Below are 25,703 nucleotides of genomic sequence, written 5' to 3' on the forward strand. Positions count from 1 at the left end.
TCCCAGACACATCTAAGTCACACGACGAATCAATGACACATGGCCCACTGACTGTGTCATGAAGGTCACGCAGGACGGGGCCTTCGGTGTTCTAGAAAGCAGGCCTGCCCGTCTGCCGCTGGTGGCCTTGGAGCTCAGCTGCCTGCCCTGGGTCCCCAGAGAGGTTGGAAGTGTCCCAGCCACCCTGGGGCTGTAAGGCAGATCCCCAGATGGTGACAGTAATTGCCGAGCTACAAAGTACACCTGGGTCTGCCACCTCCCCGCACAGACCTGGCCGTCCCCTTGTGAGATGCAGAAGCTTCTGCTTCTGAGTCCAAAGTAAATGCCAGCCGGGCAGACGGAGCGGGCGTCCCTGTCGAGATCACGCCCACGAAGGCAGGACGGCCGAGCCGACTGTCCCTGTCCTCCAGTGCTGGAGGCGCTCCAGAGTGAGAGGAGCTCCCTCCCACGGCTCCAGGAGCCTGGCTTGTCCCCGTGCTGCAGGCGGATGCCAAACCCTTCGCAGGCGCTCTGCGTGCACGCTGTCCCCGAGGCGCATGGACCCGGCGGGACCCGGCCGGCCCCCCACCCCGCCCGCAGCCATTCCCACAGGAGACCACACGGGAAGGCGCACGCCTGCCTTCCGAGAGCTAGCACACATGTCGCCGGCGACACGTGCTCGGCAAGGCACGCGCGCTCCCTGCTGTGACGGCTGCGGCTCCGAAGGCCCTAGGCGCGGGAGGACAAGGACTCCTGAGCTGAGCGGGTACAAGCCGGAGGTGCTGGGCGGAGACAGAGCTCGAGGGTGACGGCTGCTGTGGGACGCAGAGCGAGGCCTCTCACGTGCTACCTGTCTCGCGCCCAGGACCGAAGGGTTTGCACAGCAAACTTCGGTCAGGCTTGTGTGGCAGCTCCACGGGTGACAGCTCAGAGGACAAGATGCAAGGCCAGCGAGAGATGAGACGGCCAGAACCAGAGCAGCAGGGTTGGGGACAGGATGCAGGGACGGCCGAGAGGCAGGAGGGGCGGGCCTTGGAAAGTCACCGGATGCGGTCGGTCGGGAGGGACGGGGATTCCGGGGGACCGCTGGGTGCCTTCCCCCTTCCTGTGACCTTTAACGGTGTGTCACCACCCCTCCTGCTCCTCCCACTGACAGCCCCCCGTTTCTGCTTAGAGGTACGTTACCCATGTGCTCGCCGTGGCTCACTCCTCAGAGCAGTGTAATTCAGCATAAATGCCGTCTTGATGGCTGTCACTGCTGTTTACCCATTTAATTAATTCCTAAGGTGTCCCTTTGAACTGAATTCATTTTTTTTCCCTTCTAGAAGAGGCACAATTTTGTGAAAACGTCTTCTCTTTCTTCCCCCTTCCCTGCCCAGCTCATCCCACATCAAGTTCACGGTGCAGAGTTAAGACGTGATTCTACGTTCTGCATCACGCCAGACGCGTTCTTGGCACTCGGTGAATGCCACTTCTACTGGCCACAAAATAATAACAACAATCTATAAATACCTTGGCTTCCTGGATTTGAGAGGAATTAATCATGCCGCAATTAAGGAAAAGCTGGAAGAAACATTTAGTTAGCAACTTCTCAATGCAGACAACAAGATTAAGGCAACAAACACCGGTTCCAAAATATTTCTTTGGTGGTGTTTTATATAATAGCACAACAAAACGCGAAGGACCAAGCGGTGCCACGGCAGGATGTTACAACAGAGGAGTCGCCGGCAGCTGAGACTGAATAGGTGACCTGTCACCTGAAAGAGACGTCGATAATTTATACTGTTGCCAGATTACAAAAAGGAAAATTTTTCTAAATCGTAATTCATGTAAAATATCACAGTTTTAGAACAATAAGCCAGTAGGCCACTACGACCCCATTTATAGACTCTTAGAGAAAACTCTAAATGGTCTCTGGGTTCAGGCCCAGTGGTAACCAAGAGAGCTATGAAACCCGCTAGAATTGGATCCATCAAGAATCGGTAAAGCAGATAAAAGATACCTGCAGGCCGAAAAACGGCGAAATGCTCGGGAGATTGAAAAGTCTACTGCGGCAGGTTAGGAAAGTAACCAACGAAACAATGGGTGCCTTTGCTGTTAGAGTTTAATTCAAAGCGTCTCAGCATAAACACCAAGAACTCCGACAAATTAAGTGGGCTGACGTAATAAGCACGCAGCTGGAGAAGATTCTAGGTTGACGGTGCCAAATAATGAACTCAGATGGAACCGCAGCAATGGACCCTGAACTCTCGGCCAGCATACGACACCCTGATGTCCCATCAGCTCCTATCGCCGGATCGTGTTGACACGAGAGTTTCAGTTGGTGCCAAGTCAAAAGAGGCCACAAAGGAAAAGACAGGACCGCCTCCAGCGAGAGAGAGCAGCCAGAGCAAACAGGAAACCGGGGCATATTCAGGCAGAGCCGCAAATCTTGGCAAGCAGACCTCTGCGCTGCCACTGCAGGACCCAGGAGGGGCCCCCCGGCCCACAGCGAAGGAGCCAAGACAGAGACCGCGGGCGGGGAAGGTCTGCTCCAGATCCCTGTTATGTCATCATCAGAATATTCCACAGCCACGGCAGCTTCAGAGCACGTTTGCCCGTACTTTCCACGCTGCTTTAAGGAGCTGGACGACACTGAACAATTAAGTGCTGCTTCCAGGATGACCGTCGCCCCTCCCCTTGACCTCGCTCATCGGCCGGCTCTGTCCAGAGGCAGTTCCCTGTCCCCACCACACCGGCAGCTCAGGGAGAAATCTGTGCTTTGTCCTTGACGTCCTCTCTCTCCCAAGGTCTCACCTCCTCTGACTGATCCCGGTGGACAGAAAATGACATCGCACAGTCACTGCGCACCATCTACCCAAACGCCCCAGAGGTCACTCTCCCGCCGTGAGCACGCCCCTCTTGGGGAGGCAGTGTGATCCACACGTTACAGTCTGTGGGGGGCCACCGCTTCCGGCGGGAACGAGCGGTGTCTAATACAGCACCCCTAGTCCTCGGCTGAGTCACGTGTCCCCTGACATTCTCCCTCTCAGGGACGGTGCCTCGAAACTTCTCACAATCCTCCACCATAGTCAGGTCTCGGCCAACCTGGGGTCAACGTGTCTGAGACACACACGTGCCACTGCCACCTAAGCAGCTGTCTCCACGGTCACAAAGGACCACACTGCATAGCTTAGTGCTCACACGTCATCTTACTTGATGTGGTAACAGCCTGCAATGGAGCAGACGGCATCTCGGCCCCTACTTCCTGGGTGAGAAGCCTGAGGGTCAGAGGACACAGACACCTGCCCCAAGGTCCGCAGGTGCCAGAGCTAGCAGCGGGAGGTCCATCCCTGCCTGGTGCCCTCCGCCCCCCGTCCCTGCCTAGCACCGCCCCTCCTGCCCCCCTCCCCCTGCCTGCCCCTCCGCCTTTATCTTGCAGTAAAAGAAGGATGCCATCGGCTGACGCTGGAGCCCAGGAACAGTCCGAGGCCGTATCGAGGGCGGTCCTGCTGCGCTTGACAGCCGGTAAATCAGGCCGCTCTGCAGTCTCTCCATCCTGCCAGGACAACGTCCCTGCAAGGACACGGCGCTCTGGCCCAGCCGTTCACCAGCCCGTCACCACGGGAGTCACAGATGCACCTGCGCTGGCCCACCTGCCTCAACAGCTACCACAACAAAGCCCCTCGGAGCTCCCTGCATGCCCCATGTACCCCACTGTGCCCTGGAGTGAGCAGCATGGTGGTGGGGTTACGTGCTAACATACCCGCTTCTCACACTGAGAGCCCCAGACCGAAGGCCTCTAGCCCGCCCGCACCGAGCACCCCACACGGAACGAGCGCCGAACACGCATCAGATGCAGCGTGCTCAGATGCAGCGTGCACGCCGCCCCCCACACCGCTGTCCCTGCCACAGGACTTGGAGGGGACACTCGCCTGCTGGCAGGGGCAGGAGGCAAACAGGGAAACGTCTCTGCTCCACACACTCCTAACCCCTTCTTCAAATCTGTTCCCCTAGGTCTCAACTTTCTTTTATCTGTAGAAAGACAGAGAAGGGTAAACCTATAGATGCCAAACCAGGCCCACGAGGCCCACGTAACCTCGGTCAAGGGAAGTTTCACCTGTGAGGCCTGGGGTGGATGCTGGGAATACGTGTCACGTTTTAATTCCTCAGGGAGTCTGACGCTCAGCAACCTGTTGGTGCCACGGACACCCGGCCTGCAGCTGGCGGGAGCCAGCTTGCTGACGGAGGCCACCTCGCATAGATCTCCTTCCGCTCGGGAAGAAGGGGACCTGGGCACAGCCACTCCGCACCTGATGCAACCGCAGAGAGACGGCCTGACACACTGCGATGTCCCCCCAGTCTTGGGATGGGACACGATCAGGGCCTTCGGCAAGTGCCAGAGCCACGTGGGCACCGCCCAGAGAGCAGGGCGGGTGAGCGCCCTCCGCCCGGGCAACTGTACAATTCGCTAATGAAGCAGAGGTCAGGGACAGCTTCCGAGGACGTGTCACTTGAGCTGAGCCTATTGGTACAAGTGGATAACAGAAGTGGGAAGAGAGGACGTTCCAGGCAGGGAGAACGGGAGGCGAAACGCAGAGCAGGACGGCGGCGTGCGGGGTTCGCGGCAGCGACAGGACGCTGAGCAGAGAGGGGCGTCTGAGCAACAAAAGCCGACCGGAAAACCGAAGTAGATGACAAGGAGCCCGCTCACTCATTCGCTGGGGCAGGAGACCGGACAAGAGTTATCACAAGGCACGCGTGACCGTGGGCCGAGGGAGGGGACAGAATTCTGAGAAAGGACGGGTTACAGCCAAAACCAAGCTAATGGAGGTGCGCACACCCAGGAAACGAAGAGAGATGCGGAGTGGGGACCCGCAGCACCCTGGCAGGAGAGGACAGGAACGGTCACAAACACCGGTGCGTTTGGCACGTTCAGACCCTCCTGACACCCTGCGGGCGGAGTTACGGGTTGAGTCCGGCCAAGGCCACCAGGGCCAGGAAGGACCTCCTAAGACGGGAAGAACAACCAATGCTTCATCAGGGTCCCCGCCCCCCAAGTGACTAAACGGCCACCACCAAGCTAAGCAGCTGACAGAGGACGTCCCAGGCTGGCTTCACGGCCAGCAGCTGATCCCGGCGGCTCAGGAATTCTGCAGTTGAAACTGATTTCTTCAAATAATAAAGGGAAGTAGGGGCTGAATGTGGAATAAATGTTTCCCCATTTATACAACTCACATGCTACACTGTATCAGTTAGACTGCCTTATAAGCAGCAGATAAACAAGGAGAAAAAGGATAAAAAAGGTAATGGAAAAATAAGAAAAATCTACCCCTTTTTAAAGAAAGATTACAAATCTACTTCAGTTTGGAATACAAATATACTTAGAGGAGTTTTCATTTAGGGATATTGGATAATGATGAAGAAAATATTTAAAATAACACTGAATATTTCATTCTGCTGTGATGAACTTTTTGTCAGTCTGCATAAGGAATGAATATTTCATGATTAGAACGAAACCACAGGAGAACAGACTGTTGAGTGAACTGACATAACAACTCGAATGAATGACTATGTCCCAAAAGACCACACGAAATAACAGGAAGCACGAAACCCGGCGTGCACGGGGAGAGGAAGCGGGCACGGAGGGCGGTGTTCCCGCCGGGGCGACTCCTCAGTGGGCAGCACGGGCACCCGGGGCGCAGCTAGGAAAGTGGAACGAGGTCTGCACCTCATCCTGCATGCGAGGATGAGTCTCGATCAAAATTTAAGAGAAATAAAACCACACAAGCACTAAGAGAAAACATGAGTAAACTTCTTTGCATCCCTCAGTGAGAAAAATCTTACTATGCTTCGAAATCCAGCAAACCTTTAAAGGCATTTTTGCCAGTAAACCTTTGGAGCAGGATCCTAGCGGTGGGCCTGCTTGACCAAGGAGTGCATGCACGTGCAACAGAGGCCGGCGTGATGTTGTTTTGCTATCCCCCAGCAAGCGGGAATGCGTATATTTATTTCCCCAAAGCCTCACCGGCGGAGGATGTGTCACGCTTTTGGAATTGTGCCAGTCTTTGAACCGAGAAACGCTGTCTCACTATAACCTGCATCACTCATGAGTCGAGTGGAGCATTCTTTCACGTGATTTGAACCATCTGAAGTAATAGTTCGTCATATTTACGATAACTTCAAAGGTCTGCTGTTGAACAGCCAAAGCGAGAGACAGAACACAGACACGTGGGACAGAGGACAGGAGAAATGTCAAGGTGGCCCTTAAAATTTTAAGATGGTGAAGAGCGCCACGGATGCGAGCGACGAAGATCAGCCCCCAACGGTTAGGAAATGTGCATTTGAGAAAGACGCCATGTACTGTAGCAAACAAAACTATAAGGCATCTACAAATCAATCCAAGAAAAGGTAGATAAAAATTTAAGAAATTATAAAATTTCTTTGAAAGACACTAGTGATCTACATAAATGAAGAGATGAGGCATGTTTGTGGAAGACTAAATGTCGCAAAGATGTCGATTATCACCAAAACTATTCTATAAATTCAGTGTGATTCTGATTAGAAATCTCAACCCAAAAAGACATGTCAGTACAAGAAAAAACTGATAAAGATCCCTGTTTTAAAGAACTTACTAAACCGATTCCAAAATTTTTACCAAAGAACAAAGGCCAAGAATAATCAAGTCTGCGAGGCTGAGAACTGAGAAGGCAGAGGCTCTGAAGGACGGAGACAAGCAGACCTAGGAGGAAGCCGTGAAGCCAGCTTCTGCATGGCACTGGAGATGCGGCAGTGGCAAAGTGGTGAACAGACTAAAATGGTGCCGGGACGACTGGCTATCCGCACAGAGAACAGTAAAACGGGACTCCTATTTCAAGCCACATGCAAAAATAAATTCCAGAGCTAAATGTGGAAGGCAAATCTAAAACCCCTCTAGAATACTAAAAGGCACCGTGATGATCTTGGATCACAGAAATTTTTTAAAAGACAAAGAGCATAAATGAGAAGGAAAAGATTGATATATTTTGTATTAAAATCTCAAACACTTATATATCAGAAGATACCACAAAGAAAGTGAAAAGACAAGCCGCAAAGTAGAAAAAGATGGTTGTTATACACGTGACCAAGCTCAGCATTCAGATAAAACTTCCACAAATCAACAGGGAAAAGACAAAAGACTCAACCGAAAAAATGGACTAGAGATATGAACAAGTTCACACGAGGGGAAAAAAAAAAAAAACTAATGGCAAACATAAAAACTGATGCCCTAACGAGTAATGAGGGAAATGCAAATCTAAAGACTTTTCACAGCCAGCATTATCGGCAAAAAGGGTTAAGGCAGCAAAACCAGGTGTCAGCCCGGTGTGGAGGCACCGCGCCCAAACGGCGTCCCCAGGATCCCTGGGCCCCCGTGGGGCCGGCGTGTGCTCAGCCCGTGGTACGTGACCCAACAAACTCACGCTGCGCTCAAGGGGACTTGGAGGTTGTAAGGAACGTTCACTGCAACGATGTCTACAGTTGCGAAAAACTGGAAACCACCTAATTTCCAATCAAGAAAAGAATGGACAAACTGCTGTGTCCACGCGGGGGGAACTACTTGGCAGTGAAGACGAACGAGTGAAACTACATGGCAAAGTCTCGAAACAAGGACGTTCGGTGAGAAAGCGAGTGTAGAGGGGTCTCTGCGTGTGTCACACGAGCAAGGTTTAAAGCACCACCAAAGCGCTCTGCCGCTTTGCGGCACCTGGACTGCGTGTGGCAGCCTGGCCCACCCCTCCCCACCCCCACCCGACAGCCGGGACAGTTTGGAAGGGACCGTAACAGGCCAGAAGAAAGGCTCAGGCCCAAACTAGCTGTGTGATCTCGGATAAACCGCCAAACGCATCCGAGCCTGATCTCCAACTAGTGTGGAGCCGAAGGAAAGGGAGGGTGGGCCCGGGTCTGCCCGTGTGCCCTGTGCCCCCGGCCAGGTCCGGATGGGCCAGTACGCACGCGCCCCAGCTCAGACGCTCAGCACCCCTCCGCCAGCAAGGCTGTGGGCGCTCAGCCCAAAGGCACAGTTTGGGACCGGTTCCCGAATTCTAGTTTACAGGGGCTGTGGGTCCAGGAAAGACTAAGCAAGCAGGAGCTTACCTCATCTAGCTGCGCACATCGCCTGCCCCACCTGGACCAGACCCCACCCCCACCAGACCAGACCCCCACCCTGCTCCACCGGGACCAGACCCCCCACACCCCACCAGCCCATCTGCTGCCCCAGTGGGAGGCGAGCTCCGAGCGATTACAAGCAGGGGAAGAGGGGCCTACGATGCCATCAGGGCCACCCCACTGCACAGCCACCTCCGTTTTCAGGGCCAGACGAGAGTGTGCTAAGCCCTCCCCCTTCCAAGGCCAGGGCCCAGCCGGGATCTCTGCCATCACACGGGTCTCTCACTTAGAGAGAAGGGGCGTCGAGATGGATAAACGTCAAGGCGCTAAATCATCCCCCATCCCCCAGGCTCCTGCTCAGAGAAGAGCCGGCCCTCCAGAGACACACTCCTCTTCCTGGACATGTCCTCGGCCGCCTTCAGCACCTGGCGCGGTGGGATGTCAGTGCCCTGATGAAGCCGGCCTTCGGGCTCTGCTCTGGATCCTGCCGAGGGCGGGCGTGACACCCCGCCGAAACCCCGTTATGCCACACGTGCACCCAATGACGATGATGCGAGCCTGTTTTAGGGAAACCCACTGGCCAAACACCAAATGTCTTAAAACAAGAGTGAATGTGCCTGGATTCACTCCACGAAAGCCGTCTGCACCTTACGACAGTTCGATCGGTGCTCAGCAGGGGGCCGGGGCTGAGGCCCGGGATATGCGGGGCCTTGTTCGGATGGGCCGCGCTGCCCGCCCGTCCTCGGCTCAGCAGCCTGACACAGTCGCTGTCAGCTCCTGGCGCTTCAGCACCCTCGTCGGTAAAGCGTGGAGCTGACCCGAATGGAAGTCTCGGCTTCCGCGTCGTCTTCTTCCCACACCTCTGCAGACTGTCCCTCTGTCCCAGGGAAGTCACGCCCCAGTCACTTGGTGCCCACACGCTGGCTGATGGAGCCGTCGAAGCAGACAGCCGGCACACGGCGGCCCGCGCGTGGCATGGGGGGGACCGCACTCTCGGCCCTTGGCCATCGTCCGTCAGCGTTGCTCAGGCACAGCGATACGGAGGCACCGTTTACTCGTCGCTTGTCTCCTGTTCTCGAATATTTACACCTTTTGCTGCTCCGTGGAAAAAAAGTCTTTTAAGACTTAGTCATCAATTTTTCTCTGTTGCAGCCAAAAGGAAAGAGCTGTGGAAAGCAGCAGAACCCGCGGGTCAAGTTCTGCAGAAAGGCAAAGGCGAGAAAGGACCGGGCTGCGGGGCTCTGGGAGAACCGGGCGGGCGGCGGCCTCCGTGTGCTGGGCCTCCCGGGGCACAGTCACTGCCCAGCGTTCAGGCATCAAGCCCTGGCCTTGCCTGCTGCATCAGAGCCCTAACTTCCTAGGATGACAGTGCTTTGCAGTCCCGCTGCACGCAGCGTCGTCACCTGGAGAACTTCCAAGACATAGACCGCCGCCACCCCTGGGGATGTCATCGCACGTGTCGCAGCTGGGTCCCACCATCGCTGTACTTTTAAGGGCTCCCTGGTGATCGCGCCGTGCAGCCACGACTGCTGACATACACGGAACCGAGATGCTCAGGGGAAGGCCCAGATGCGGGAGCCTGATTTCAGGCGGGAATGCTTGCCTGTGGGCTTACGGCAAGATAAGAAACCGAATGAGTGACAGATAGTCTTTGGATGCAAAGCCAGCGCTTGCCCTCTGCAGGGAAGAGGGTGGGGCTGGCGGGGTAGAGCACCATCAGAAGGCTGATAGGGTGAGGAGTGTCCACCCACACGGAGGTCATGGCTTCTCAGGGAGCCAGAATATGCAAAGTCTGTACGCCTAAGCTCCCCACCCCCGACCAAGTATTTGGCTTGGCGCTGCCAGCAGCTGCCTCGGCACGTCGCGTCTGACCGTCCGGGGCTGAGCACCACCGCCCCCCTACCCCTGTGACCCCTCTTCTTTACCCTCGTGGTCGCGCACGTCCGGTACTGGCATCTCCCGGGGCCGGGGAGGCCTCCCCTCTGCCCCCGGCCCTCCTGCTGCTCTCTCCCGCTCCCTCAGACTCGAACCGGCCAATTCTCCAGGAAGACCTGGTATCCTTTAACGCAAAACAGTTTTTCAAGACCACCCTCTGGGCACCATTGTTTCTAGATATTTTTTGTTAATTATTTTTACTTTTCAAAAACGTATTATTAGTGTCAAGTCTACAGTCCACCAGTTAGACATGCACATGGTTTATGAAGCGAGCCCCCTGCTTGCTCCGTCTCCGCTCTGGCCCTCCGCCCACCCACCGCGGTACCGCTGACCGCACTCCCTGTGCCGTGCTCCCCGGCCCGGCCGTGAGCAGAGCTGGAGGCTAGAGAGAGCGTGAGAATGAGTGCGACAGACGTTCCACACGTCAGGGTTCACACGGATATTTCCTATGAGAATTCAAGACTGCGGGTTTTACTTAACCTTTTCTACTCATCTGTTCCGTCTTCCACACCAAATTCTGGCTTGCGCGTACCCGGGGACGACAGAACCGAATGCCCCCCGTCACTCGTTTGCGCCCCCAACACGCAGCCAGCAGCAATGCTAGTGGCGCCCTCGGTCACAATGCCGAAAACCGCACGTGCCACCCCCTCCTCCACAGTTTAAAAACCGGCTTTCCTAGATCCTTGTGGTCGGCTGAACCTGTGACTGTCACCTCATCATGGCAGACACTGCAAGGTGAGTGAGGGTCTCAGGTGGGGGGATCATCTGCGAAGCCATTCCACGAGGACGAGGCAGAGAGCGTCACCCACCGAAGAGGAAGAGCCAGCAGGCCGGCAGAGGCTGCAGGGACGCTGGCAGCCGCCAGGAGCCAGGAGAGCAGCGGACACACTGTCCCCTGGACCCTCCGGAGGGAGGGCAGCCTGCCAGCACCTCGATTTCAGGAGAATGAAGTCGATTTTGCACTTCTGGCCTCCAGAACTGTGGGAATAAATTTCTGTGTTTTAGGCCACCAGCACTACAGCGGTTTGTCACAGCCGCCACTGCGAGCTGCTACGACCACGCACCTGCTGCACAGAACCTCCCCTTCGCGGCCTTCACAGAGCTTGCGTTCCGTAACAGCTCCGCGTTCCACACCGCCCACAGTCATGCGTGTCGCTGGCCACTCCGGCCACTGAGGTTCGCTCTCCGGCACCCTAAGGGCTCATGGGCACAACGTTCCCTGACTTTCGCACGTCAGAACTGCTGCACACACAACCCTCAGTTCCTTGCTTCCGTGTCGCTCCATTTTCCCTGGCTTGTTGTAAGTCTGATAACCTAGTTTTCCTTTCCCTTATAACTCACGTTCTTTCTTGGGTGCCTGGGTGATCTTTTTCTTTGTGTGCTCTCAGTATGAGGTTTCGGATACTGTTCTTTCGGGGGAAATTTTCACAAATTACCAGTTTTGAAGTCCTGGTCCCTTGCTTTGGCTTTGTGTCTCGAGAGCCCCTCTTAGCCATGTGTTAGCTCTTCTTTGCCTGTGTTCAATATTTGCCATTTTCAAATCTATTTTATCTTTTTCTGTAATTCTTTTTCATTTTAAAACTTTCCCTACTTTTCAGGCATTTATTAGGTTTATTTTTTCTTGTATTCCTTCTAGTTTTCATTTCTAAGATAATTTCTATATTGCTAACTTTTTCTTGAATTCCGTCACTTTATTTCTGAATTTTCATAATTCTAATTTATGTTCTTTCATGTCTTGCATAATTTAAAATATTTTTAGCCCATTTAGAAATAATGTTATATTTTTATCTGTTCTTTGAATACATGTCTTTGGCAGCTCTCATTGTCACACATCTCCAGAGACGATATTTTGCTCCTCACTCTCTCCCTCTCTCATAGAAACGCCTTCCGATTTGACCCCGATGCTTGCCCGTTGTCGATGCTTTCGCGACTCTGCTTTCCTGAGTCCGGAAGCATCCTAACCACGGCCCCTCCTCCGCGACAGGCAAGCGTGGCGCTGCTTCGCTCTCCCCGGTGTCTGACCTCCCCTTCTGCCTCCGGTGCCGGTCCCACTCAGCTTCCACACGGCCCGCGGTGGCCTCTGCTGGGCGCGGGCTCCAGCCTGGCGAGCCAGCCCTGGGAGCTCACGGGGCTGGCCTCGCGGTGAGCTTGCACTGCAGGCGTCAGCCGCAGCCCTGCGGCGCCGCACCGTGCTCCGGGTGGGCCCGCTGGCCCCGGGTTCTCCTCGTCCACATTCGCCCTGTGCCCTGTGGCTCCCTGTTTTCCTCCCGCACAGACACCAATCTCACGCTGGTTGTTGGTGAACTGTCCCCTGAATGTACTTGGGGGCTTGTGAGGATACTTTGTCACCAAATTTTGTTGCCTGCTTGCTGTCCGTGAGCTGTTGGCTTTGCTGTTCAGCTGCTCTATCATTTTTGTAGGAATTGCAGAAGGTCCAATAATGATATGCTGCCACTTTTCCAGGGTTAGGGTACCATCTTTTGATTTTCACTACAATAGGGCAAATTGCTGAAATTTTAAAAGATTTTTTCCACGGAGCAGCAAAAGGTGTAAATATTCGAGAACAAGAGACAAGCGACAAGTAAACGCTGCCTCCGTATCATGGTGCCTGAGCAACACTGATGGACGATAGCCAAGGGCCGAGAGTGCAGGCCCCTCCCACGCCCGGCGTCAGGCACGGGCACAGGGGGACACGTCAGCACCACGTGCGGGCGGCCGTGTGCCCGCTGTCTGCTCCGACGGCTCCGTCAGCCAGCATGTGGGCACCAAGTGACTGGGGCGTGACTTCCCTGGAGACAGGGGGACAGTCTGCAGAGGTGTGGGAAGAAGAAGATGCGGAAGCCCAGACCTACATTCCGGTCAGCTCCACAGTTTACCGACGAGGGCGCTGAAGCGCCAGGAGCTGACAGTGACTGTGTCAGGCTGCTGAGCCGAGGACGGGCGGGCAGCGCGGCCCGGCCTCAGCCCCGGACCCTGCCGAGCACCAAGCAAAGAGTCTCGGGGAGAAATGAGCAAGTGGATGGGAGGCGAGAGCACCCTCCCGCACGGCATGCCCCGGGCATCCAGACTGCCCCCGGAAGAGCTGAGTCAGCAGCCTCGAGTGTGTGCTTCAGACGTTTTAAATGAAAAATGACTTCAGGCTATGCTGGAAAGAGGAAATAGGGGGTCCCTACAAGGCATCCCGGTCAGGAGGCACCTGACAGCCACGGGACACTGAGGGTGTCGGCCTCGCCCTACGGGCCACAGGCTTCCTGAGCAGGGCCCTGCCCGTGCCGCGACAATGCGAAAGCTCCAGCTGCTCTGATGGCACTGGTGCCAGACCAGCACACAAACACGGCTGCAGCCACGGAGCAGACGGAGCACGCGGGGCTGGTGACGAGGGCAGAAACGCGCCTCGGGCCAGCTACACCTCCCAAGACCAGCACGGACTTGATGTGGCCATCCTGAGTCCCCAACCCCAAGTCCACCTCAGGCCACAGGCTAGCTCACCATCGGCAGAAGGAAAAGGAGACCCACACCAGAAAAACCTTTACCAGCTTGTCAAGGACTGGCTGGGAGGCAGAGGCATCGAACGCCACGTTCCCTCCAACAAACCATCCTGTGAGAAGCGGCCGACACAGATCCAGGACGACGAGAGGCAGGATCACTGAGCTGGCAAGGGCACCAGGTACGCATGCTGAGGGCCGGGGCAATGTACGCTCTGCGACATCGATGTCATCCGTTCTAGGTCGGGGATGTGCCTATGTGTCAGGTACTACGCAGTGTCCTGGAAAGTAACTCAGACACGGTGCCTGCTGGAGGACCTCGCGGGCTGGGGGTACGATGGCAGGAGAGACCGACATAATCGCAAAACGGGCACGTAAGTGTTAACAGGACACCCAGGGACACAAACACTTCAACAAGCAATTATGAATATTCTTGAAACAAATGAGAAGACAGTCTCAGCAAAGAAAGACAAAAATCGCAACGCACAGGCCACACCTCATACTAACTGAATTAAAATCGCTGAGAGCACTTTAACTCCCGGGGTGCCACTGGGCCAAGAACTCGGGCTCGGGCTCCAGGGTTCTCAAACTCAGGCGTCTGTCAGCACCACCTGGAAACCCTGACAGCGACAGTGACTCAGCAGCCACTTCCACAAGCCTGGGCCTCTGACTATGTTTAGTGTCCAGGTGACTTTAAGGCACCGAGCAAGCGAACTGCTGCTTTCTCTGATCAAAGAAATTTGCTGCTGGTGCCCCTCATTTGAGGATGCTGCCAAATCTTGACCTGCATTCAAGTGACCTTTAAGCAAAAGGTAAACTTTCGATCACAGTAAAAAAAAAAAGTTTAGAGACCACACGTCAGCCACGGCTGTCGAGGACACAACATTTAACCGGGACGCCAAATCTGAGAACGGAAAGCCCACGGCTCCGAGGGCCAACGTGAAAACGTAGCTGCGGCGCGGGCAGGGCGTGAGGAACACAGTCACCTGCCACCTGGCCCGCCGCGGATGTTAATCTTCCTCTTGGCAGAAAAAGAAAGCACTTCCACATGAGCGCCTCCCATCCAGAGAGGCCGAAGCAGGCAGGGGAGCTGCTGTCGCATCGGAAAGGACGCAGCCGAGAGCCTTCCCGGCGCTGGGGCTCACCGCCAGCCAGGCCGGGGACTCTCCGCTTTCACACGTGCTCCCCTGGAGGGCCCCTGGGCTGTGGGCCCTGACCCTCAGACATGGCTCCAGGAGGGCCAGGGACAGGGCCTGGAGATGAGGGACAGTGGGCGGGAATGGACTGCCACCTCCGGGCCGGAAGCACGTGACGGCGGGAACACGCCTCTGGGAGCCTCTCCTGCCTGGCCTCCACCCCCACTCGCCCCTTCTCACTAATGCCCATTTCCGTATCTACAGGTCACCAAGCAGCCCGCTGCCCCGGGCCAGCCCCGGGCCCAGGCTCAGCCGTGCTGGGAGGGCCAAGGCTGCCACCTTCCACAGACCATTTATTTGCCCATCCGATCTAACCCAGGATGTGCCTGAGTGCCCTCGCCTACAGAGTGGGGACAAGGCCGACCCTCATGGGGCCACAGTAGGACTGAGTAAGCTGACGTGCGTCACACGTGGCGAGTGCCTGATAAACGTTAGTTCCTGGTGTCTAAGAGACACTGCACAGCTGCCAACGGTGGACAGCGCCTGGGTTTGACTCCGGGGTCTGTCCACTGCTAAATGTGGACTGTGAATGAGTCACCTGCCCTTCGACGCGGCCTCCCCATCTGTAAAACTCAGATGACGGGAGTGCCCTAACTCACACGGCTGCTGAGAGGATTAATGGTTTCGTATAGAGCTCAGCATAGTGCCTGCAACACAGTAAGTGCTTTTTAAATGACAGTGATTATCATGCTGGTGCTCTAGGATGCAGACAGCACAGGCAGGCATGTAGGGCGTCCCCTTGGCCCTGGAGGAGCTTGTAGCCTAGGTCAGGAGACGATGCGCACACGGAGCCAGCAGGGAATGTGCAGCCGTGGACGCTGCAAGCATGCAGGGAGCGTTTCTCTCCGGTGGAGAGCAGCATACAGGTGGCAGGGTCCCCTTCCTGCCCACCCCGTGGTGGGGGGCCCAGGCTCAGCCCCCTGTCACGGCGGATCAGTGCAGCAGCGCTCCTGGAGAGCACTGCACTTCAAGAATAAATGGGGGTAGCAGCACCGCCCTCAGTTCTCACAGATGGGTCATCAGACACACGAGTCTCACTGAAATGCTGCAGAACACCAACTGGGTGACACACGGGGTAGAAGAGGGGGATCTGAGGCGTTGCAACGCTCTGGGCACAGGACTCGCCGGAAGTGCCATTTTAAGTAACTTTTGAAGCCAGCGGCGGCAGCGCTTAAAAGGAAACGATGCAGAATGTAAAAGTTGAAAAGGGAACTGTAAGCATCGCACGAGGTGCTGATAAATCCCAGGACGCGAGACCGCGTCTGCTTAGAGCTCCTCTGCTTGAAGAAACGTTTATCCGAGAAATTCAGAGAAACACAGCGCAGAGACGACCCACCGCACTGACGGCCTGTGATGTCCAGCCCCAACGAGGGTCCGGGGTGGGGCGAGCCTGCGGGGCGCCCGGGGAGCCGGTTACCCCTTCTCACTCTTTCCCGAGGAAGCTGACAGCTATTTTAAGCCCATAGATTTGCTGTCTGATTTGCAACCTTAGGAATCAGAGAACTACTGTGGCTAGAGCTGGGAAGCAGGCACGTAAAATGGAGATGATACGCGGCCAGGCCTCTGCGTCGCAAAGGGACGTGGCGCGTCACGACGCCAAGAGTAAAACCCGCACAGGTGAAACTTAAACTGCAACTCGTGGGATTAAACAGCAACGATAACAAAAACAGCCACCTCTGTGCCAGGCACCATGCGGGGCGTTGACTCTTCTCATCAGCCCCCTGAGGCAGGTGACATTGGCACCCCCTTTTTATAGATGACAGTACTAAGGGAGAGATTTAAGTAACTCACACAAGGCCACATAGCAAGTGAGGGACCGAGTGGGATTTGAACCTAGACACAGTTTGGCTCCTGAATCCATGCCATGCCATGCTGTCAACCAAATTAATGTCATAAAAATTACAACACAGAATATTAACGGAAATAAAACAATGAATTGGGGAGAAAGGTATCAATTCATTAATGAGACCACAACAGGTTGAAAATATATTTTTACTAATAAGTGGCAATTACCCGCTCCTGGAATCGATCATGTATTCTATAATCAAAAATTCTAATTGCACTGCACGCCCATCACTGGAATTCCACTTCATGAGGAAAAAATGTGTCCTCAGCACTTCCTTTAGAAGGAAGTGGCACTCTGTGAGGTGGGAGTGGGGGGGATACCAGGCATCCCCTCAGGCCCCTGGGGACTGAGAGGTGCAGGCCGGAAGCAAGAGGAAGTCGGGAGGAGAGCCGGCTGGGGCATCGCCCACACCTGGCAACACACGAGGGCCCTGGCGGTCCCTGTGGGGACCATCTTAGAAATTACATTCATTCATTCAAAATGCATTTTCTACATGCAGAGGACTGCGCTCAGCACCGCAAAAGGCAGGGCAGAGTAGCAGGGACCCTGACGATGACAAATCAGATGGGCAAGCAGCTCTAATCCACAGCAGGGTCTGACGTAGAGGTGTGCCTCTGACGTGGAGGAGGGACTGGTAGCTGCCACGTCACTGAGTGACAAGTGGGCTGGGCCTGAGGGGGGCGTGGGGAACCTCGAGGAGGTTTCTGGGCTCGCGAGCACCCTGCTGGACTGAAGCACAGGGCGGTGGAGAGGGCTGTTCAAAAACAGAGCCCTTGGAATCGGGGGCCTAACAGAATAGGCTTAGAAACTCTTTGCAGTTTGGGGCAGGAGGATATCAAGATTATATTCCAGGAAAATTAACAGAACAAAAGTTCACAGGACAAGGTGGAGGCCTTCAGAAGGTTACTGAAACGATAGGATGGGATGACTCAGCAGCAGGACAATATTTACTGCTTTCGGACTTCCTGCAGTAGGTAATTTCTCCCACTTGCCAAATAATGTGTTACTGAAGGCTGCGTGGACCCGATGTTGGGGAGATGTATGCACAGGGCGTGAGACGGGTCCCCTAAGAACACTCCGGGTCGCTGGAGGTGCGTGCGAGGGAACACAGAGGTGTAGGCTGCGATCCTGAGGCAGCTTCGGCAATGTCGCTCTCCCCCCGAGCAATGGGACTTTGACACTCCCCATCAAGAAGTGAAGTCCACTTCTCCTGCCCTGAATCCGAGCTGGCCGATGGCCCAATCTGACCAACAGAATGCAGAAGTGATCCTGTGTAACTTTAGAGGCCGGGCCTTCAGAGCTCCTGCCTTCACCGCCTGGAACACTCCCTCTTACAAGCCAGCTGCCAGATGAAAGGGCCACCATGCTGTGAGGGAATCCAAGCGACCCAGTGGAGAGAACAGCCACCTGGAGGGCCAGCCCGGTGAGTGGCACTTCTAGGACCTTCCAGCCCAGCCCTGCCACAGGTAAATGCAGCCAACCGAGTGATCTAGTCAACACCCATGCAACGGAAGAAGGGCCCAGCCCTCCCCGAACTCCGACCCACGAATCACGAGCAAATTAACAGATACGTTAAGCCACTGGGTGTGTAGGTAGCTGGCTATAGCTGAAACCAGTGTGAGGCTGGGGAGCTAGGGTGGCCCCGGCACTGCTCCCGTGGAGCTATGTGACCCTGTGTGGACGACGTCCCCTCTGGACCCAACCTCCGCATCGGAGCCACGTTGCCTCCGGCCCTGACAGTCTGCGCCACGGGGCGGACCCGGGGAAGGGCCGGGCCGGAGGGCTACGGACGCAGCACAGCCACTGCTTCGGGGTCCATGGAGAGCCACGGGCCGGGGACACGGTGCTGGAGTGAGGACTGAACGAAGCCAGGCCCAGACGGCACGCGGCTCGCAGTCAGGGGTAAGGGTCGCCGTTATTACTTTCTCATCCCATCAGTCCTGTGACTCCAGACAAGTTAATCCCCCTGAGCCTCATCTTTGCATCTGAAAAATGCAGATGACACTGATGTTCCTATTTCCACACAAGGAAATTCTTTACATGTGAAAGTCCTAGGCAAATCAAAAGTCACCTCCGAGCAGGCAAGCCCGCTATTAATACTCTCCTGACCCTCCGCACAGCTCGCTACACGTCTCTTTCTCACCCGGCAGGTGGCATCAGCTGGCAGCCCCAGGGAGGTACCAGGAGAGCGCGAGGCAGGTCGGGGCCCCACAGGCTCTCCAGCCCGGTGAGACTGACCGCCCACCCACCCACGAAGGCCCGCGGTGCCGCCCGGTAGGCACCGCAGGGAGCAGCCCCCAGCCCAGGGGGAGGTCTGCAGAGAGCCCCGCATGAGAGACTTGGAAATTCCCCACAGCGGAGCCGAAGAGGCTGAGTGCGAAGCAGAGCGAACACTCCGGAAAGCCATCCAACGACCAAGCCTCGGCCTTGGCAGCCCGAAGCCGAAGCGCCCAGATTTGAATCCTGGCGCTGCCGTGCACAGCTGTGTGCGCTGACGTGACGGCCACCTCTGAGCCAGTGTCCTCGTTCGTAAGACACGAGGACACCCACTGCTGGGGAAGCAGCGATTATCACACGATAATCAGTCTGGCAGGTGAAAACATCCAGGGTCCGCTTGATAACTAAACACATGGTGTTTTTTAAGTGCACAGAACCTCTGACACCCAGATGCCCTTCGCCTCTAGCCAGAACCTTTCAACCTCCGCAGAACCCTGAGATGAGAGGCTGCCATCCAGAGAGTCACTCCAGGCAGTGCTGGTCCTGGGAGACAGGGGACAGGGACCTGGGGACAGCGCTGGGGACAGGGACCCGGGCTTGCCTTCCGAGGGTGCCTGGCAAGGCAGCAACAGGTCATTTCATTTTGTGGCCCGCACTTTTCCAAAACAAGGGGAAGTGTGCTGGGCATCGCGCCCTGAGCCGCGGCGACTGGGCAGTGCCGCAGACCCTGCTCTGGAGGGATGGACACCGCCGAGGGGCGGCGCTCGCGGTTCGCGTGGGACAGAAAGCTCTGCTTCCCCCTCGACGCGGGTCATGGCTGACAGGGCTTGGACTCACGCAGCTGTCCAGCTCCGGTCACAAAGCACTGGGACTTAGGGCCCGGTCCCCAAAGCCAGCTCCGTCCTTTTTTCTCTAGCTCCTCATTCTCAAAGCAGACCCGTGGTCCCTGTGCCTCAGGTCTGCACCTGGGACACAGCCCGGACCAACCGTCCCCCGCCCCCCATGGAGCACCACTGTGTGTGAACCGGGAAGTTACTACAGGAGCGACGTTTGAATAGAAGACACGGCTGGGGAACTCAGGGTAAGCCCCGGCGAGGCGGAGGCAGGCCTCGAGCCCAGGCCTCCCCACAGCCTGGTCCCGGCCCCTGCATCGGATGCCGTGGGGAGCCCATTAGAGGTCCAGGGTCCCGGGCTCCCCCAAGATGTGGCAAATTAGAACGGAGGTGGCGATAATCAGACTCTCACATGGCTTCACCCGGTGAGTCTCATGCATGCTGGGTTTTGAGGCCCAATTAGGATCAAATGCAATGACTGTGAGAAAAGAACAAAAGGCTTAGAAACAGTTTAACCCTGACCTCTCCTTACCCCCATTCTTGCAAAACAGAGCACTAGTGAACCGAACAAGACAAAGCCAAGGTCCCGGTTTACATATGTCAAAGAAAATTAAGTCATGGCCATGTTGAAAACTCATACTTTAAAATAAAAAACCTGCTCACCAAAGCAACAGGCCTGGATAAAAATTAACCCAAACATCCCATCTCGGACCCACCGCATCTATTCCCAGAGAAGCCAGGGAAGATCCGGGCTGCGGCCCTGCTCTGGTCCCAGCCGTACCCCGTAAGTCGGCTCCGCGTTCCGCCACACGCTAAGTGTCAGGGGCCAGGGGGTGTCCTCCCTGCTCTAGCCCAGATGACTAGGAGAAGGTTACTCAGGGGAAAAACAAAAAGAGGCAAGATTCACCAACTCACATCTCCAGGAGAAGGAAAAACATTTCAAGATAATTGACAGTGTTGGGCACATAGCAGCACCAGATGTTTCGCAAAGCGGAAGAAATAGCCTTCCTATGGACTGGCTGATCCTCACGTGAGATGCTGACACCTGCGGCTATGACGGCACGAAGGAGAAGAGGGGGACAAAGAGGGGGAAAACTGTCCCCACCCTTTCCGCCGAGAAGCCCGCTCCCCAGGCCACCGGCAGCAGGAACGCCAGCTGGGAGTTCAGATATCAGGACTCCTCACTCTGGGAAGCTCTGGGGCAGCTTATCCTCACCAGAGGGTGCAGCACAGGCTTCCACCCGCCCCTCCCCAAGGACGGGCCTGGGGCTGTGGCCCCAGCCCTGGGAATTCAGTCACCCCCCCAAGTTCTTGACCAGTGGTTTCCTGCTAGCTGCTGAAACGTAACATTGCACCACAAAACTATCAAAAGGGTGGCGCTCGGGCACGCACACACACGCGCGCGCGCACACACACACACACACACCCGACCCCTGGCACTTGCAAAGGAGTTGTGGCAAACCAGGCGTTTGGTAAGTGACTCTGACACCTGGACCTGGTTACCTGGAACCTAAAATACACCCTGTATTTTTTCCTCAATGGGGAAGCAGGTATTCCCCTTTGAAAGACCTTCCTGAAAACACCTCTCCCATGGTAAATAACACCAGAGCTTCCCTGAACCCATTCTAAAGGACCAGGTGTCCAGGCTGCACTCACCCACTGGCTTGTCCTCGTCGGGGGTGGGTCTGGGAGTAACTCCATCAGCCCTGAGCCAGTGAGGGTGGGGGCGTGCAGGTGGGAGGTGGAAGGATGGGGTCTCTGGTAGGGAAGGGGAGGACAGGAGTCTGCAGGTGGGAGTGCTAAGGATGAGGGTCTGCAGGTGGGAGGGGAGGACACAGGTGTGTAGGTGGAAGGGGAGGACGGGGGTCTGCAGGTGGGAGGGGGATCAGGACCGCTCAAACTTTGCTGGTGCTCCCGCAGTTCCGGCGGGAGCCGCGGGTTCCGCTCTGGGCGGGGTCCCCTCTAGGAGAAGGGGCCCCGGTCAGCCTGCCCCCGCTCGGTGCCGGCTGGCCGAGCGTCCTGCCGCAGCACCGGCCCTCACCTTGGCCTCGAAGCAGATGCCGTGCTGGAAGGCGTCCTCGTTGTGCAGGGGGATCCGCAGGTCGTGCCCGTCGTCCACAAGGTTGTACTTGGTCTTGCTGGGCATGGTGACCGCAGGGCGCCGGCCCCTCCGGGGGCGACCGGGCGGGGGAAGGGGCGGCGAGACCCCGGCGGCGGCGGCGGCGACGGCTGAGGTAAGCGGGGGCCGGAGCGGCGCCGAAGGCGGGCGGGACTGTGGCCGCGCAGTTCCTGTCGCGAGGAAGCCTGGCGGCGAGCTAGGCGGGCGGCGGGGGAGGCGGCGGGGGCGCGGCCCGAGGCGGGACCGGGCGCGGGCGGCCGGGGGCCGGGAAGAAAAGGCGGCGGCGGCGGCGGAGGCGGCGGCGGAGGGCGCCTGTCAGGGAGACGCCGGCTCGGCGCGGAGCGACTCCGCCTCCCGCCGCCGAGGCCCCGCCCGCCGCCGCCGAGGCCCCGCCCCTATCGCCGCCGAGGCCCCGCCCTCCGCCGAGGCCCCGCCCCGCGCCGCCGGCCGAGCAGGTGCGAGTCCGGGAGCGCCCCCTTGCGGCGGCACCCGGACTCTGCGGTGCCCCGGACCGCCGGGTCGCAGGAACTCAGGCTCCGTCCAGCCTGTGCGTTTCGCCGCCAGATGCCAGGCCGGGCCGCTAACAGGAGCAGCAGCAGCGCCTTGGATCTTTGCTTCTGGAGAAGAGGAGGGGCGGTGTTCATTGTTTTGTTCCTATGATTTACCAGGAAGGCCCAACGCCTGGCCCGAAGATACCCAAATCATTCATTCTCAGAGACCCCTTTCTCGTGAGAACCAAGACTGCCCAAAAGCGAGTGTCACGGGCGCTTTGTGCCTGTGAACGGTGCTGTCCGACATGCGTCTTGACGGCGGGATGTGTAGAAGCCATCAGCCCCGTGGGAGTGGGGTGCTAAGGACAAGAGCGTCCACAACTTTTTTATCTTTCTTAATTAAACACCCTCCCTACCGGCAGGGCCAAAAGCTCCCCGTGCTTCCTGGCGGTCCCGTTTCCCCGCGTCTGCGTAGTGCTGGACTGGGCGCGTCTGTCGTTTAGAGGCCCGTGCCCTCCCCTCCTTTACATCGAGAGATTGTGCCACGTGTGCAAGCGAAGGGGCCATAGGAGGAGGTGGTCACCAAATATTCGGTATTTATCAAAACCCTGTGGGCCCACATACAGCATAGCTATCACTTACATGGCTTAGCATTACCCCAAAGTCACCAAAAAGCAACTAACCCGGCGGATGCCAACGCCAGTTAAACCTGAGGTGGAGACCAAATGGTCAGTCAGCCCCTTAATGGAAGTCATCCCCTGACACCTGCTTCTAGCACCCTGTGTGTGGGCTGCTGGTTGACTAGACAAGGCTGGGGATCATGGGAAGCATCACGATGAAATTACTGGCAAAAAGCGCATCTTCCCGCCATTTCCAGAATAAGTCTATGTAAGAATGCACTATTGTCATGATTATACTTCTCATCTTGTCCTTCCCTATTGTTGCCTACTCCCTATCTGCTGAAATCTCCCCTATCTGCTGATATAGCATCTTCTGCGATATCTCCTTAAATAAAAGCAAGCTGATGACGAGAACAAATTAATTACGTGCACTATGCTGTACAGACTTTATCAAAGTTATAAATGTCAGTAAGAGCCAAAAATAATCTGCACCAAGGAAATACACCATAACCTTTTCATAAATACAGGACGCGAGTGTCTAATCGGGCACGTTTGGCTCTTCGAATGTCACAGTGGCTTTAATAGGCGTCACAATGCACTGTCTAAAACCTGGCGCAGGAACTGAGTGACTTCAAGGCAAAACCATAAGCAGGTATTTCACTTACATTTCGCATGCCTCCTGAGTCTAAAAAGTCCTCTGACTCCAAATGGCCTTTTTCCTAGTCTAAGCTGGGTCCCCTGGGCCTGGATAACCAGGGTTTCATATCTAAAATTGTAGCGCTCTGTAGACCAGACACAGAAGGCCGAAGCCCAAAAGCATTTCAGGGTCTAGTACAGAGACTGTGACGTAGCAGACATCCAATAATTAGTTATAGAATCGAATAATAATGATAGCTAACATTCACTGTGCTCTCTATGTGGCCAGCTTAGAGTCTCACATGTAGTTTCTCAATCGATATCCACGGCAGGCCTGAGGCTCGCCCCATTTTCTGAAGAAACTGAGGCACAGGGCCATTACCTAACTAATCTACAGTCACACATTTAGAAAGAAAGGCAGCCGGAATTTGAACCCGATTCTCTCAGGAGGCGTTTCCATCATGGCCTGCACTGCCATGGAAGGCTTCTTATTGAAAACGAGATGCAGATCAAATTCAGAGTCCATGTTTCATTGAGGCGTGTGCTGCTGCTAAGCTAGATTCATCCACCTCAGTGAGAAGAAACGTTCCAGAAAGGAGTCCCTGCGTGCTGCTCTGGCCTCCGCCTGCTGAGCCCGGAGGCAGCAGGCCCCAGGACTTTCTCTGAGAAACGACGGGCATCAAAAGTAGCTTCCTTTCTTCTAGCAGTGATTTCAGTCTTATTTTTGCACCTTTAAATATAATCGATAATTGAATTTCACTCACGGCATCTTCAAATCTGTGAGAAAAAATGAACCCTTACATTTCTTAACACCAATGCCAGGTATATATTCATCGCTTCCCATTTCCTTCCGTATTTCAAACTTTGCATAATACAATTTTAACCCGAAGTACATTTAACTAAAATATAAATCGCTAAATCGTACAATGCGCCGTATGTTAAATTTTACTAAAAGTTTAGACCTTTAGAACTGAAAGTTCCTCGGAGGTCCTCCAACCCAGCTCCTTTTTTCTAAAGACAAAAAACAGAAACCAGAGAAATCAAGTAATTTGCCTAGTCGTTACTACAGACTAGAGCTCCCAACTCAAGAATCTTCTCATCACACAGGGGTGAGTTACAAATTAGTCGACAGCAAATTTTATTTTGAGCCCGTATCGGGGACTGAGGAAATGAATTCACTTTTGATCATAAAGTACCTGCTTTGCTACGCTGAGCGCGTCCTGTGAAGCACCTCACGTGACCGTATGGGGCAGGTGCCATCACTGTCCCCATTTCACAGACAAGGAAACCGAGGCTGAGAGGGGGACGCAACCTCTGTGGGTCATAGAGCCACAAGCCCTAGAAATCCTGCCACGAGCATAACCAACAGAGAACGAAGAGGCTGTCGGCTTGCGCGATGCTCCTCGAATACGCATGCGGAAGAACTCACAACGTCTTTGTGTAAATAGTGATATTAAATATTAACAACCCGCAATGATTTAGATAACACGTAGATAGCGTCAGATAACACGCAGATAACACGCAGATAATTCACAGCTCGAAAAACGTTCAGATTCTTTTTCCATGGCACCAGTTTTACCTGACAGTGTCTCCCTGGGGCACACAGCATTAGAGCCACGTGAAAAGGTGGCCGTGAAGATATTGAGTGATTTCTCTGCGAAAATAAATCAGGAAATAAACAGCGCCTTCCCCCCCGCCATCCGGGTTTGGTCGATCATGACCTTTTACTGCGTAAACGATGATTGGGGATGTTCGTTCCCCCATAAGAAAGATCGTACCAGAAGGCGTTAGAGTCCGATGCTGACCTGCGTGCCCTTCCCCTAATCAGCCTGACAGCCCACTGCACCCCCATGCCAAGGGCAGGCTGCATTTTCTATCAAGTCATTTTCTTCTGTTTTAAAGGTAAGACTCTCTACAAAAACAAAATTATGCATATTATGTTTTATGAATGGAACGCTCTTCCGAATTGACTTCCAGAGGGAGAGGCCTTTCGGGCTCCAAGCCCTTCCCATCTCCCCAGCAGGCGAGCCCCGAGATTAGAGCAGAAGGGATGGCTGCTTAGCGGGGCGTCCGTCTGCCCTTCGAAGCACCCCCACCCATCCCTAGCCCAGAAAGAAACAGAGTATGGACGGTTTCGGAGGGTCTGCAGCTGCCCAACAAATTCTTCCTCGGAACAGTTGTGGGGAATGCGTTCAACGAAAGGGCCGAGGCCTGCAGCCTTC

General features: G+C 55.5%; 1 protein-coding gene across 2 annotated transcripts in view; it reads right to left on the bottom strand.

Annotated features, from left to right (window-relative positions):
• Window positions 1-22,007, bottom strand: part of NOS1AP (nitric oxide synthase 1 adaptor protein) — an 87,308-nt gene extending 65,301 nt beyond the window's left edge. The window contains exon 1 of one of the 2 annotated variants that reach the window (XM_039839836.1): window positions 21,657-22,007. In XM_039839836.1, the coding sequence (XP_039695770.1) occupies window positions 21,657-21,761 (105 nt within the window). In that variant the 5' untranslated portion in view covers window positions 21,762-22,007. The remainder of the gene's footprint in view (window positions 1-21,656) is intronic. The other variant, XM_039839837.1, reaches the window with a different exon arrangement.
• Window positions 22,008-25,703: the final 3,696 nt, after the last annotated feature.

The sequence above is a fragment of the Pteropus medius genome, unplaced genomic scaffold (assembly GCF_902729225.1).
Source record: "Pteropus medius unplaced genomic scaffold, Ma_sr-lr_union100, whole genome shotgun sequence".
NCBI lineage: Eukaryota > Metazoa > Chordata > Mammalia > Chiroptera > Pteropodidae > Pteropus > Pteropus medius.